This window comes from Cynoglossus semilaevis, chromosome 14, assembly GCF_000523025.1.
Source record: "Cynoglossus semilaevis isolate Cse_v1.0 chromosome 14, Cse_v1.0, whole genome shotgun sequence".
Lineage (NCBI taxonomy): Eukaryota > Metazoa > Chordata > Actinopteri > Pleuronectiformes > Cynoglossidae > Cynoglossus > Cynoglossus semilaevis.
The window spans coordinates 508,508-524,079 of record NC_024320.1 but is presented as its reverse complement, the minus strand read 5'-3'; the positions used below and the strand labels follow the sequence as shown (position 1 = coordinate 524,079).

At 42.5% G+C, this 15,572-nt stretch overlaps 2 protein-coding genes across 3 annotated transcripts in view; both read left to right on the top strand.

Moving 5' to 3' along the window:
- Positions 1-10,368, top strand: part of LOC103389043 (amyloid-beta A4 precursor protein-binding family A member 1-like) — a 12,156-nt gene extending 1,788 nt beyond the window's left edge. The window contains exons 2-14 of one of the 2 annotated variants that reach the window (XM_017039001.2): positions 1,429-3,093; positions 3,187-3,338; positions 3,606-3,968; positions 4,356-4,395; positions 4,501-4,646; positions 5,257-5,289; positions 6,289-6,375; positions 8,372-8,569; positions 8,661-8,840; positions 9,004-9,216; positions 9,297-9,416; positions 9,703-9,843; positions 10,010-10,368. In XM_017039001.2, coding sequence (XP_016894490.1) covers positions 1,479-3,093; positions 3,187-3,338; positions 3,606-3,968; positions 4,356-4,395; positions 4,501-4,646; positions 5,257-5,289; positions 6,289-6,375; positions 8,372-8,569; positions 8,661-8,840; positions 9,004-9,216; positions 9,297-9,416; positions 9,703-9,843; positions 10,010-10,081 — 3,360 coding nt within the window. In that variant the 5' untranslated portion in view covers positions 1,429-1,478 and the 3' untranslated portion in view covers positions 10,082-10,368. Of the gene's footprint in view, positions 1-1,401; positions 3,094-3,186; positions 3,339-3,605; positions 3,969-4,355; positions 4,396-4,500; positions 4,647-5,256; positions 5,290-6,288; positions 6,376-8,371; positions 8,570-8,660; positions 8,841-9,003; positions 9,217-9,296; positions 9,417-9,702; positions 9,844-10,009 lie in introns of both variants that reach the window. The other variant, XM_017039000.2, reaches the window with a different exon arrangement.
- Positions 10,369-11,131: 763 nt separating this feature from the next.
- Positions 11,132-14,712, top strand: ccnb1 (cyclin B1). Its single transcript, XM_025062708.1, has 9 exons — positions 11,132-11,292; positions 11,493-11,621; positions 12,102-12,212; positions 12,304-12,495; positions 12,598-12,756; positions 13,220-13,456; positions 13,537-13,677; positions 13,922-14,032; positions 14,256-14,712. The coding sequence occupies exons 1-9, from the start codon at positions 11,272-11,274 to the stop codon at positions 14,355-14,357; spliced, it is 1,203 nt and encodes a 400-aa protein (XP_024918476.1). The 5' UTR covers positions 11,132-11,271; the 3' UTR covers positions 14,358-14,712.
- The last annotated feature ends 860 nt before the right edge of the window (positions 14,713-15,572 follow it).

Here is a 15,572-nt window from a genome sequence, read left to right as displayed (position 1 = left end):
TTTTTGTTCAGCAAAAAAGCGTGTGAAAAAAGTAGTGGCTTATACTCCTGAAATTACGGTAATTGAAAAGAGGCGTGTGAAAAAAGTAGTGGCTTATACTTTACGGTAATTGAAAATAATTATATTTTTAATAGTGTACTGGTATCTAAGTATTTTCATCAATTTTAAATATTTCTTATAAGTATTTTCATCAATTTTAAATATTTTTTTTCTCTTGTTTTTAAATGGAACCTTTTGAATTATTAGGTCTTTATCATGCAAAAAAACATGAAGAGTCGACATAAAAAAAAAATTGAAAGGACAAATCCAGTCACGTCCGGGACTTATTTGTAGATTCCTGGGATCGTAATGGTTGGATGAAGAATTGATGAGTGGAGCTGTAGTCAAACATGAGAATAAATAAAGAAGTAGATTTTCTGTTCATTTTTAATTACCGCTCTTTTTCAGCATTGCCTTTTTTTTTTTTTTTTATTCCTCCCATTCTCCTCTGACACTTTCCTCAGAATGACCTGACCTAACGCTGCAGTTTGACCTCAGACACAGTTCAGGCTGTGATGGTCCATCATTGCAGTCCAGCCTGTTGTCTTCGTGTTCACATTTCATAAATATCAATCAAGGAATGTAAGAACGTGTTGATACACAGACATATCGTGCTGTTTCATGACATGGCATCGACATACTACAGCACTTTTTTCTTTCTCTCTCTCTCTCTTACACACACACACTCAGAATGCTTTTTATTATTTATGCTGCTGCTCTATTCTACCCCCTCAATCATGTCTTATCTGATTGCATGGGGACATATCTGTCCTCCTCCTCCTCCTCCTCATCCTGTCCTGTACCATCTGCCAGCTGCTGGTGGACAGATGAATGCCGGATGCAGATTAAAGTGCACCAACACTCCCAGATGGATCCCTGAGGATTTGTTTTTTTTTTTTTTTTTATTCTTAGTGATAAAGAGAACATGCATATTGTTACTGCTGGCTACTGTACAACAGTTTTCTTTTTCTTTGACAGGATCTCTGTCACTATTTACACGTGTTAAAAATGAAGTTGATTCAACATCAAATGCTCTGTCTATCAGCTGTCTATCCCTGTTAGTCCAAACCTAGGGCTTAAGTTCCCGGGCTTGGCTCACAGACTCATCCGTGACTAGGCTCTGGTTTATTTAGGGCAGAGTCAAAAGTACCTTCAGCAGTAGTAGTCACATTCAAACAAGTAATTATAAATTGTTTTCCAAGAAAACAGCAGTCAAGTTCTTGGTGACTGGACTGGAATGAACGTCTGTCACCTTTGTCTTTGTCTTTTTTTTACGTAATCATTGAATTTTTTTAAATTTTTTTCTTTTTTTTACGTAATCATTGAATTTTAAAATTTTTGTTCTTGACTTTTCTTTTCCAGAGTCTGACATGACTGTGGTTCTTTCAGGAGTCAAATTAAAGGTGTTATGAAAGCTGGAGCTAAATTGTGCCTGAACCATGAGCCACAACTACCAGGAAGAGGCATCAAAGGAGGTTGTGGAGGAACAAAAGATAACAGTAAGGAACCGCCAACCCAATGGTCCAGCGCGCGGAGAAGCTCCTCCTGTTCGTCGGTCCTGGAGGCCATGTCAGATAAACCAAGATGGGGAACTGAACCTCCACCACCATCACCATGAGCATCATCCTCCTCCACACCACCACCACGCCCATCACCTCCCAGCTGGTCGTGGACCTTCTAGGCATCGCCGGCGACCACCTTCAGCACAAGGTCAAAGCCAGGTTCAAAGTCCTGGTTCAGCTCCTGTAGTGATGTCTTCTCGGACTGGTGGAGGAGAAGTTTGGAGTGCCGATCATCTTCCTGTACCACAACACCGCCCTGCGGTCACTCGCTACCGCCGGCATGGAGACCCAAACCCTAGACTCAAAGGTCACAGGCAGAGGCAGCCCAACAATGAGAAGCAGGAGATCTTGCACGGTGTGGATGAGCGAGGAGTTCCAGTAGAACCTCCGGTGAATGATTATCCCACAAGAGAAGAACCACTGGACCAAGGTTCACCTCACCAGACTCCTATTGCTGTGGTTACGCCCACTCACCTCTGCACTGCTCCTGCAACCCAGAACGTGCAACCTCATCCCCAAGAAACCCCGCCTGCTGAGGTGGAGGAGAACTTTCAAGATCTCCAGAACACAAAAGCTGACGAGGTGGTGAAAGTGGATAAAGATGGTGAAGGAGAGAAGATGAAGGACGACGAATCTCGCTGCTCAACTGCTTTAGACGTTAGCTTCAACCAGGACAGTGTTGAAGAAGCCAATATTGGTGCTAAAGAACGCACTGAGAGCATGGAAGAAGAACCCTCGGAAGTGCTGGATGATGCGGCCACCGGTGTTCCTGCAGCAGGAAGTGAAATCAACGACCTCTGTTCTGACACTGAGAGTGCCGCCTCCTTGAGTATGGACGGACCTCTGCACAGCCCACCACCGCTTCATTCACCAACGCCTCCATCTTCCCCCGATGTGCCAACGTTCCCTCAAATCGACCACTTCAGCGAGGAGCCCAGTATGAGCCCCGTCCTAGACGATGACCAACCGGAAGACGAGGATCGATCCGAGTCCACTTACTACACCGACTCGTACCCCAAAACCTATGCGGACTTTTACTCAGAGTCCCACCAAAAGTCCTGCCCGGAGTCCGTCTACACGGTGTACGCTGAGACTAAACCTCATCCGACCTCATTTCCCGAACCTCTCAAGACCTCGTACTCTGAGGCAGCAAGAGATCCATGCTGGCAGCCAAATCAAAGAACTGGTTGTGATGACCAGTGTCATCAAGAGACCTTTACGAAGCAGACTGAAGAAACTCCAACAAATAAAGTGTCTTCGTTTTCCCACACCATGGACTGTAGTCCAACACCTTGGCAAGTCAAGAATCGTGGTTCCCATTTCTCCCCTCCGGACCGCTCTGTTGGCTGCAGGCTGCATCATTACGATGAAGAGTCCGATGAGGATGATAGTAGTGGAGGAGGAAGAAGCTTTGGTCAAAAAAGTCTCCGATTTGAACCGGGACAATCGGAACGCCAGGACATGAGTCCGTTATCTGGACAGAACAGCTCAGGTGAGGACAAGGATGACGCTAGGACCTTAATATAGAAATGGATGAAGAAACGTGAAATAACATTGTAAAATTGAAATTGTTACGTCCTCACAGGCGATGCCATCAGTCTAGCCATCAAAGACATCAAGGAGGCCATTGAGGAGGTGAAGACAAAGGCCGTCCCTTCTCCATATACTCCAGACTGTCCTGAGGAACCCATCTGGGTCATGAGGCAGGAGGACACCTTCTCACTGCACACTGACCAGGTTTGTATCAATCTGCTCATGTTTCCTTCTTGAAGGTTCACTTTGCTGACATTTAGTGGTGAAAGACAGAACGCGGGACTCCTCTGTCCACACTGAATTTCACTGGGAATTCAGCAATGTTCCAGTGGGATTAAGCCCATTGTGACACGTGCTGACCACACGAGGAAGCACGTGGCTAATGCGAGGGTTTTCTGATGAGCTGAAAATCCACCTTGATAAAAGCGTTCTTGGTCTCGTTTCTCTTACCTCTTCTCCTTCTTTCTAAAGTCCTCGTCCCAGTCGGACTCCGAGGCTCCGTATGTCTCATGTCCAGCTCGGGAAAACGCCAGTCCCAAAAGGCGAGAGACCTGCAGGTCAACGCATCCTTCAAACTATCAACAGCCTCAGCACCAGCTGCAGCTCCACCATCAGCACCCGAACCAGCACACTCAAGAACAGCAGAGGGACACACTGAGGTCTCCGCTGATGTGTCAGAAGCAGCAGCAGCAGCAGCAACAGGCTGAACATCAGCATCCGCAGCCTCAGCATCATCCACAAAGGCTGCATGATCAGCCCCAGACACATCCTCCTTCTGCGCCGCCGCCGCCGCAGCAGCAGCAGCAGCAGCAGCAGCAGATGTCTGTGCAGGAGGTGAGACATTAAAAGAATAACAAACAAAGTCTTTATGGTCATTGAAAATCTCTTCTGAACTGATTTTTCTCTGAAACGGCACTCGATCTCATAAATAAAAATACAAATTTGTTAAGTCAACTTTCTTCAGAGCAACCTCAACGATGCAAACTGACAACATGAGGGAGCAATAGATAAGCAGCTTTGACCTCCGCATCAACTTAAGACAATGATTTTCTCTGAGAGCGTTGGCGCAGGCAGTTCTTTCAACTGGTGCTAACAAGGATTTGATGGAAAATGAAAACCGAAAGACTGTGAAACCAGAAAAAAAAAAAAGAAAAAAAAGAGTTTGTGAAGTGGTGAGTTGTATGACCATGTACTCTTCCTGTGTTTTTTTTACCCACTCAGATTCGCAGATCTCTTCCTTCCTTTCCTACCTTTGTGGATGGTGAGTGGTCTTCGTGATTTAAACTGTTAACCATCTGTTTTGATTTACGTACATTTTTTTTTTTTTTTTTACACAACCGTGTGCCGTTCCATTTGTCTGGTGAAGTGCTCGGACCTTGTGACCCAGAAGACCTGATTGATGGCATCATTTTTGCTGCCACCTACCTGGGCTGCACACACCTGCTGTCGGAACGAACGCCGTCAAAAAGTGCGAGGATGCAGCAAGCGCAAGAGGCCATGAGCAGAGTCAGGGTGAGCGATGTCATGCATAAGTGACATGAGTTTCGTTCGTTCGGACACAGCAATACCAACATCATTTGTAGGCTGTTGATCCATCCTGATTCATCACAATGAATCCAGGTTACCATCATTTCCAGGCTATTGAGTGCGACTGAATTTAGGCCGCCATAAATCAAATCCTCAATCCTGGACCAATCCCATTTGACTGATGTTTTGTGAAGAATGAAAGAATGTTCTGCAATGGTAACAAAATGGAAAAATCCAAAAGAGAAGATAATGATTGTAACACAGTCATCTATTTGTGTGCGTTTTTACAAGAGGCCAAATTTCGAAATAACAACCGCAGGGTGATGGTTCCAGTTTTAGGGAGAAGGAAATGTGTGTTATTTTGACCTGAGCTGTGATCGGGGTGTCTGAGTGTTTGACCGCAGGCAGCTGCGTGTCATAACGATGAAGAAACTTTGGACTCTGATTTGTCTGTAAAAAAAACGCCTGCGGTGGTCAGATGATGCTGCTGCTGCTGTCAGACACACACACACACACACATGCGCGTGTGTATAAAATCTCTTGTCAAAAGAATGATCTTCTCCTCATTAGGTTTTCCTCTCTTTTCTGTCAACAGGCTGCTCAGAAACAGGCCAAAAACAAGAAAAAGGTACGAGTTTTTTTCACACTTTTATTTAAAATGGATTTATAGTGGATTAAGCCAGAGATCATGTTGAAAAAAAAAAGTTCTTTTATGACCTTTTATGGACGTATCTGTATGTTTCTAATAGTGATGGTTTGATACCAGTTTTCATGTCAGATACTGACACTTGTCACTTGGCGTGTCTTGCTAATTGTTTTCTCCTCTGCTCTACTTCGAACTCTGCTGACATAGACATAAAGACATAAAACAACAAGTTTTAAGTCACTGTGCAAAAAAACTAAGGAGAGGTGGGCTAATTTCTACCCTTGGCTTGTCAAATGCGCTTGGTCAGCCCTGCTCCGTAAACACTTAATATAAAACGTAAATTTCTGATTTCTTAACACTGGTTCTTGTCTAAATCAAACTTGATCATTAATATAAAACGTAAATTTCTGATTTCGGAACACTGGATCTTGTCTAAATCAAACTTAGTGATCATAGAATCCTCACCAAAACATGTTCACATCCACACGGGTCCACATATCCACATACAGCATCTCCACGTAGCTAACATGCTAACAGGACCCGGCTAATGACCGTACACTCAGGTTGGGGCTGTCATTTACAACAGCAGCTTTCACGGCACAGGCTGTCAAACTGTTTCCACGGGAATGTTACCCAGCCCACCTCCCACGTTGACCCATTCACTTTGGATTCGAATTCAAACGCTGTAACTGCTGTGCTAATCAAACAAAGGAAATGAAAGTTTGCAAAAAACCACTGGTTCACAGCGTGTCAGTCGAAGTTCAGCATTTCTGTGACAGTTCAGACTCATGGATTTGAACGATTTAAGGGCTCTGATCTGACTGACCCATGGGTTTGACCGATCCATGATGTGTAAAAGTCCAACTTTATGACTAAAATAGACTTAGCGTATAGCTTATCTTACTGTGAAGATATTTTTTTGGCTCTGTGGTTTTCACCACTGCTGATCAGCTTGTTGTTTTTTCTCTGCCTCTGCTCCAGAGTCCTGACGCTGAGGCTTCATCCACCACTGAGGTTGATCTCTTCATGTCCACACAGAGGATCAAAGTCCTTAATGCAGACTCTCAGGTGGGGACAAAAAAAAATAATTCTAGTTTCTGAGCCAGTGCAGTTGTGAAGATCGCTTGTGAACTTTGAGTGTAACTTTCAAAATCTGGAGACAGGTGCTGCACTGTCAAGCAACATTTGGATGAAATAACATAATAAAACATTTTTTGAATTGAATAGAAAATCCAATTTTTTTTTTACTTTTGTAATGCCGTTTTAGAGAGAAATAATAATTCCAGGAAAATGTGTGGGTAAATCATCCCTACACTCAAATGACTGTATTTGAACCACTATTGCCTCCATCAGTTTAAAGGTTTCTTTATGTTTTATTTACCTTTTTATTGACATTCAGCAACAAACCATAATTTCCGGACCATAAGACACTACTTTTTTCCACACACTTTGAACACTGCGGCTCAAACAATGACATGGCTAATTTAAGGATTTTTACGGGCTATGTTTGGGGGTGCGAGACAGAGGAATGACAGCGAAAGTCGAAAGCAGTTTGAGCCCCTGTCATGTTGAAGGGTGAGTTGGTTATACAGGAGCTGTTAAAACTCTGTTTATGTTTGTTAGCTTCAGACCTGGAGCTAATGTTAGCTTCAGACCTGGAGCTAATGTTAGCTTCAGACCTGGAGCTAATGTTAGCTTCAGACCTGGAGCTAATGTTAGCTTCAGACCTGGAGCTAATGTTAGCTTCAGACCTGGAGCTAATGTTAGCTTCAGACCTGGAGCTAATGTTAGCTTCAGACCTGGAGCTAATGTTAGCTTCAGACCTGGAGCTAATGTTAGCTTCAGACCTGGAGCTAATGTTAGCTTCAGACCTGGAGCTAATGTTAGCTTCAGACCTGGAGCTAATGTTAGCTTCAGACCTGAGGCTAATGTTAGCTTCAGACCTGGAGCAGATCACGTCCCCCTTGTGCATTCCAACTACGGTCGTGGCTCTGAAGCAGAAAAGAGCTAACCAGCCGTGTCACAGGCACTGTTCGGAAAATAGCATTTATTTAATTAAAAGAGTAAATATCCCATGTTACAATGTGGACAATTGCATCTTTTAGAGAAGTGCGGCCTATATTTGTACGATTTTTTTATTTTTATTTTTATTTAGTGGGTGCGGCTCATATTCAGGTGCGCTCAATAGTCTGAAAATTATGGTATGTATTTCCATTTCAATCATTAGGGACACAACATGAATGAATAAAAAAACACAACAAAAACCAACGACACATATGGACTTAGGTGTGGTTATTATACTGTCTACTTTCTAGAGTTAACAGAGTTACAATTTGGCCTGTGTGGTGTTCTGTCCAATTCTTCCAATGTAAAACAGACCAATCTTTTTTTTTGTAGTTACCTTTTGCAGTTAAACTCTCCATCCTATATATTTCCATTGATATATATCCACATGTTCAACGTTGGGCTGTCCTGTGAAAGTCAGGGATGAGTAAAAAAAACCCAAACATTTTAGAGGCAGCTACCTTTGTAGTGGGATTATCTTATCAGGTTTTTCCAACCAAACTCTCTCCAAGTCTGTGCTGCTACATTTCCATTGATATTTCCAAATGGTTGCCCACTCTTCTTTCTTACATCTATTCCTCCCTCCGTTTCCCGAGTTGAATGTGTTTTTTCACTGACAAAATGTTTCAGCTGCAGGTAACGATAGAAATCATGCGCTTCTAATGAAAATTTCTCTTTGATCCTCTTAAAACTAAGTAGTGTTTTTCCTTTATTATCTTAAAGATAAAGCCGTTATTCCTTTATTTTTTGAATGTCAAATCTAATTTATTTGGGGGAAACTGTGTATCATATGCACACCACTTAAGAATCACAACATCCTCTTCTGATTTGCATTCTGTTATAACTGTTTTCAAAAGGTTTCATTCAAAAAAAAAAACCCATCCAAACGAAGAAGAGTGACGAAACCGCGGCGAGAAAAAAAAGAATAAAAGCTGACATTTTCTTCATGGCTTTGTTTTTGGAGAGGATAGATAAACGTTTGTTCTCCTTCTGTTCTCAGGAGTGTCTAATGGACCTTCCTCTCAGAACCATTTCGTACATCGCTGACATTGGGAACATGGTGGTTCTGATGGCTCGGGGGAAGATGGTCCGTTCTCACAGCGCTCAGGAAAACCTGAACCAGTCGTCCGAGTCCAGCTCTGCTCAGGACGACAGACGTCTCTACAGGATGATCTGCCACGTCTTCGAGTCGGAGGACGTGAGTCCTCCCTCCCTCCCCCCCGGCTCCACAGTTCACACTGTGTTTTTGACTGTCCTCATAATCACTCGGTGTTTCTGTCCTGCTCCAGGCCCAGCTGATTGCTCAGTCCATAGGTCAGTCCTTCAGTGTGGCCTACCAGGAGTTCCTCAGAGCGAACGGCATTGACCCTGAGGATCTGAGTCAGAGAGAGTACAGTGATCTGCTCAACACTCAGGACATGTACAACGATGACCTCATACACTTCTCCAAGTCTGAGAACTGCAGAGACGTAAGTCAGGCAACCGGGGACAGCGCTCCTGATCAACTTTGACAACTTTTAGCACTTTTAGCAAACAGTATCCGTTGCTTTGTTTCTGCTGTGACTTCAATATCTGTAACATGAGTCAGAAATTAGTCTGAACCACTTATCTGAGGTCTGTGGATCTCCTCAGGTTTACATAGAGAAGCAGAAGGGCGAGATCCTGGGAGTGGTGATCGTAGAGTCCGGCTGGGGCTCAATACTTCCCACTGTCATCATCGCCAGCCTCATGCATGCCGGCCCTGCAGAAAAGTCTGGACGACTTAACATTGGGGACCAGATCATGACAGTAAACGGGACCAGTCTGGTTGGTCTGCCACTCGGCACGTGTCAGAGCATCATCAAGGTTCGGTATCACTTCCTTTCTCTGTTTCTGTACCGAGGATTTATGGGTTCGGGGATAACATGGCTCTTTCTGACCCTCAGGGACTCAAGTCCCAGTCCAGGATCAAGCTGAACATTGTCAGGTGTCCCCCCGTGACCATGGTTTTGATCCGTAGACCAGACCTTAGATATCAGCTGGGCTTTAGCGTCCAGAATGGAATAGTGAGTCTGAAACTTGGGACTTTTAAAATGTCTAAGTGTGATTTTTTTTGTTAGTTTGATATCGAAACTTTTGGCCAAAAAATCTTCTAGCTAACCTTAGGATTTTGTAAGTTATTGTTAAAAGCCAAAAAACCCAACAGGCCTATTTTTTGTTATCTTTATTTTCTAAACTGATTTAGTCCAACTCTTGGACATTTTCTCATTTGTTCATTATAATTTGCTTATGTTGTTAGGTTGTTGTGAAGTTATCTTTTTTGTTTCCTCTTACCTTTCTGCACATTTGTAGATCTGCAGTCTGATGAGAGGAGGGATCGCAGAGCGAGGAGGGGTCAGAGTTGGTCACCGCATCATTGAAATCAACAGTCAGAGCGTAGTGGCTACACCTCATGAGAAGATTGTCCAGATTCTCTCCAACGCCATGGGAGAGGTCAGGGATACTTTTTTTTTTCATGCATTTAAGGAACAAAATTTTAAAAAACCTCATCCTTATGATTGTGCAATGATGTGAGGAAAGTTTTTTTTTTTTATGTAATTGAAAAAGTGGGTAACCAATTACACAAAATAACGTTTTGTTTTTTATATGTTGGTCCCAGATCCACATGAAAACAATGCCTGCAGCCATGTATCGCCTGCTGACCGCCCAGGAACAACCAGTTTACATCTGAGCACCAACTTCACATCTTCCTCCAGTCAGATTCCTGTCAGACTCTGCATTATTGTCACCTGTTTGCTTTAATCTGAACCACAGGGACCCCAACATCTGAGCCAGCTGAATGTTTACATCTTCTGTTTTACATCAAAGGAGGAAGTAAAAAAGAATTAGTGAAAATGAACTTTTTTTGTTAAAATATCCGTGAAAATATGAATGTACTGGAATCAGGCTGGACCTACAGATGTTCTACACAAACTGCATGTACAGATTGGTTGAATAAACACAGGATTAACAAATAAACGTTGAAATCAACTCTTAATTTATTTAAAAAGAGCAGTTTACATATTGCATATATGTTAACATGATAGGTTAAAATATAAATGGTGTCAATTCAACTCTTAATTTATTTAAAAAGAGCATTTTACATATTGCTATACACATGATAAAGGTTAAAATATAAATGGTGTCAAAGAATTTTCATAATATTACAAAAGTTCAGAAAACAATGTTAATCATTATTGATCCATATTTGGGAATTTCCTGTGTAAACAGCAGATGTGCTGTCAACAGGCTACTCCCAGCTCACCCAGGACACACAGGATTCTCCGGACTCTGCTTCTGAGTGCAATAAAAGAATCAACTTTTTTTTCTTAGCGATAGAAACCTGTATTAATATATTAATAATATATATTAATAAATTAATAATAATAATTATATATATATATATATGTCAATAATATAATAATATATATGTCAAGCATTTCATTGCATTGTAGACCCTGTGTTGAAAGTGCATATGACAAATAAACCCGATCTTGAATATAAGTTACGACAAAAGACGATAAGATACTAATATAAATCTAACTACCGTTTTTTACTACAATAAAGAAAGTTGAATCGTATAGTACTGTAGGTTTTAATTATTTTTTACTATAAATATTAACTCAAGAAACAAGAAACAATTTATTTTAAAGGTAAGGCGCATAACAGAAAACAGGAAGTGAGCGAATCAAACACGTGACCATTGAATTCGAATTAGAACCTAATGCGAAACAAGTGTGTCTATCCAATCAAAAACTGGCCTCGTCTGTTCTACCCAATCAGCGCGAAGTCTGCGAGGATTTAAACCTCAACACTGAACACAGCAACTAACGCCTCATTCTCTACCAGTATCTTCTGTGAGCAGACGAACCTTTACACAAAATGGCTCTCCGTGTCACCCGTGTAAGTATTTTGAACTGTTTTCTCAACCGTTCTATTTAAGGCAACATTGTCGTGTGTTCGTAAAAAAATCCGTTGCAAGAAACCTGGTACATCTGGGTGGCGTTTTCTCTTATCGTTTGTTGCATTCCACAAAGTCTATGTTCTTTTTCCTAATCACCCATTTATGAGCTTTAACGTCATAACATACCTTTCTTCCGTAGAACCGATTGGCTTCCACCAGGTCTGACCTCGGTGGAAAGGCCTGCACCGTGGCCGGGCCTGCGAAGCCTAGGGCAGCGCTGGGAGAAATTCGTAACATCACAGCCAACGGAAAGGAAGCCCAGAAAAAGGTAATTCCGTCCTTGCGAAATTGTAAAGTATGGTGTTTAAAATGGTAATGTTTTTGGATTTTATACCATTTGTTTGCAACGTTTAATTTACTTTTTAGTTAAGTGGGTTGGACATCGCAGTGCGTTCTTAGCAAGAGCGAGAAATGGCGTGTTTAGAGGGCAGCGTTCTTAGCAAGAGCGAGAAATGGCGAGTTTAGAGGGCACTATTGGTTTAAAAAAAAAAAGACCTTCAGTCAACTGCCACTGTATGTAGTTAAAATCTAGCAAAGGTCAGTTTGTTGCATAAAATTGCTCTGCTTCTGTATTGTGACAAATTGCATGTTTTAAAGTCTCTGAAACAGAACTCGCCTTCACATTTACACTGGTTTACTTCATGTAAATAAACCTGGAGTTCAAAATGGAGGCTTGGTAACGAGCCATGTAGTTTTGTTTTTTTGAGTTGGAAGTTGCCGGAACATTTCTAACACATGGTTCTTGTAGCCAACCATGAAGACAAAGCCCCCAAGGAAGATTGAGGCAGAAAAACCAGCTATGATTGAAGCAAAGGAGCAGGAGAACGTTGATCCTATTGAGCCAGAGCCTGAGGTCAAGGTGGGTTTCAAGTATTCCAGGTGCTCAGTGTTCCAGATCTTCTGGGTGAATTGTAGCAATGCTCATTTAAGTTTTTCTGCTGCATGTTCAGCCTGAGCCACAATCGCCAACTCCCATGGAGACTTCTGGCTGTGAAGCAGGTGATCCAGCTGAGCTGTGCCAGGCCTTTTCTGATGTCATCCTCAACACTGTGATCAGGGATGTAGACGCAGACGACTATGACAATCCAATGCTGTGCAGTGAATACGTGAAGGACATCTACAAGTACCTGCGGCAGCTTGAGGTGTGATTGCAGTCCAGTATTACTTTTTACGAACAGTTTACTGTTGTGGTGCTTTACTTTCTCCCCCCCCCCCCCCCCTCCCCCTTTACTCTAACCCCTCAGGCTGAGCAGAGTGTCAGACCTGCTTACCTGCAGGGCAGGGAGATCACGGGCAATATGAGAGCTATTCTGATCGACTGGCTGGTACAAGTGAGCCTCAAGTTTCGCCTGCTGCAGGAGACCATGTACATGACTGTGGCCATCATTGACCGCTTTCTTCAGGTGAGGCGTAATTTTAATGTCCTGTAAGATCTTTGTCCGAGTGTCAAATGACACTGGTTTGTCCAACAAATTCGTTTGGTCTGCATACCTTCATTCTACTGTTGGCTGAAGCCGTAAAATGGGGCCCTGTGCTGTAGCTCTGCTACCCTCTAGTGTCCGTGGCCCTCAAGCCTTTCTGACAGCGTAATTGGCTGTAGTTCTCATTAGCCCAGTGGCTTCCGTGGCCCTCAAGCCTTTCTGACAGCATAATTGGCTGTAGTTCTCATTAGCCTTATTTTCTGTGCCCTTTGGGCACAAAGTACTGCAATAGTCCAACTGTGACAGCTCCAAACATTTAGGGTCACCTGATGTTGAATTATTTGGATGAGGGTTAAATCAGACTGAGTTGAACTTGATTACACTAGTATTTGTAACTTGGGATTTTATACAACTAACCTGCACTCTCCATTTTTGCCCTGTGCAGGACCACCCAGTCCCCAAGAAGCAGCTGCAGCTGGTTGGTGTCACTGCTATGTTCCTGGCGTCTAAGTTTGAGGAGATGTATCCTCCAGAGATTTCAGACTTTGCCTACGTGACTGACCGTGCCTACAGCACTGCACAGATCCGAGACATGGAGATGAACATCCTGCGGGTCCTTAAGTTCCAACTGGGTCGGCCTCACCCTCTGCAGTTCCTCAGGAGGGCTTCCAAGATTTATGAGGTGAACTGAACGTCTAACACACACACACAGCTGGACACTTGGAACACTAAGGATGCTGATATGTCACCTCCCACCCTCAGGTCACTGCTGAGCAGCACACACTGGCCAAGTACTTGCTGGAGCTGACCATGGTGGACTACGAGATGGTCCACTACCCACCATCGCTCTTGGCTTGTGGGGCTTTTGCTCTGACCCTCAAAGTGTTGGATTCTGGAGAATGGGTGAGTCTCCTCACCCAGAGAATAGGGCCAGCTGATCAACGTACAACTGCTTTAGTCTTCATGTCGAAGGTTGCATTTCTGCATCAGTAATTCATTTTTAAAGATTCAGGTCACAGTGTAGTTCAGGTGACCAGTGTTTTACTGTCAGAAATGCAGTTCTAGTAATCTGGGATGACATTTTCTGCCCTCCTTGGGTTGTTGTCCTCTTCCAACTGGCCTCTCCATATCTGAAATCTTTCCTCAGGATGCAACACTGCAGCACTACATGGAGTACACGGCAGACACTCTGGTTCCTGTGATGAAACATATTGCCAAGAATGTTGTGAAAGTGAACGAAGGACTAACGAAGCATATGGTGAGTAAATTTATATTTGAGATAACTAGTTTTTTTTTTTTTTTTTTTTTTTTGACCTGGTAAACTGAGATCATGATCTGACAAATGGTGGACCTGCTCCAAACCTGGTGAACTGATCATGTTTGTAGTCTTCCCAGTCTATCTGTATTCTTGTATAATAGTCAATATTATTTATTGACTATTATAATAGTAATCTAATCGTAATCTTGTCTATCTGTTTCAGGCCATCAAAACCAAATACTCCACCTCCAAGCAGATGAAAATTGCCACCATTACACAGCTGAAGTCACCTGTTGTGAAGGAACTGGCCAAACAGCTGCAGTGAGGTCACACAGAGGTTCCACCGACTTCAGTTTGTACAGTTTGTAACTTAAATGTGTTTTAATGACTGTGGAGCAATCTTCTGACATGACCATTTGTCAACTTTTTTTTTTTTTTTTTTTTTACTCATCCCAGCAGCTCTGACATCTGTCTAAACCATGTTCCACTTAAATGGACAGTGTGGCCACAGACCCTGCTCTTTTTGAGGGGAAATGGTCATGTTCCAGAGGCCTATTCTATAAAGTTTTAAACCTATTCTTAACTCTAAGTTGTTTGTGTAAAATACATCAATACTTTTTAAATGATTTTATATTCTCTTAAGATGTTCTTTAAACTTCTATTAAATGGTTTTGACCAGACTCTGTGCTATGGGTGTTATTTTTCATCTCCACTAGAGGGAGCTGCAACACTGTCATTGCTGTTTTTGTGTTTCCAACCTTTTCAGAAAAGTGAACTTTACTGCTCTAAAACTAAACGTTAGCCTATGGCTGTTAATGCTCTTCATGTCAGAGTTTGCGCTGGCCTTCATTCATGTTGTCTTTTGACATTTGAGTATTTAAAAAAAAAAAACAAAACACTAACTTCATTTTACTTAGACTGCTCACTTGTGACGTTTGTATTGATAAGTTCAAAGTTCTGAGCACCTGCTGCTTGGTGTTGAAACAGCAGTGAATGCTGCTTGGCTGTATTTGAATTGACGGTGTCAAAGTTGGTGACATCGGTCACTTACGGCAGCAGTGGTTCATTGGGGGTTGTTTACTTGTGAATCATTGTGTATGCTTTGTTTCCAGTGGCCCACTTGGAACCTTTAGGTTGGTCTTGTGCTTTGGTCTATGGAGGTTTGTCAAATATGCATTTTCCATCAAGAATCCTCAGTTGTCAGCTGCTTCGCTAACTTGGTCCTGGACCAGAAAGATGTCAGTCTGACTCTCTGCTGACACCATGCTGTTAGTATTGGTTGTACTTCAAACTCAAGGCTTTTGATACTACAGTACTATGCAGTAGGTTTTGTTTTAATGGCATTAAAAATAATAGAAGTGTAGTACGAGGTCAACCGTTCTCTCAGCAGGAGCTTAACGACCCTGACCTCACATTATTAAATCTGAACATGTTCTTGCTCGCGTCTCTCACAATTCAAGCTACATTTGAGGACTTCTGATGCCAAACAATTTTATACAGAACCTCAGTGTCTGGTATACATGTACAGCATTAGGAAATA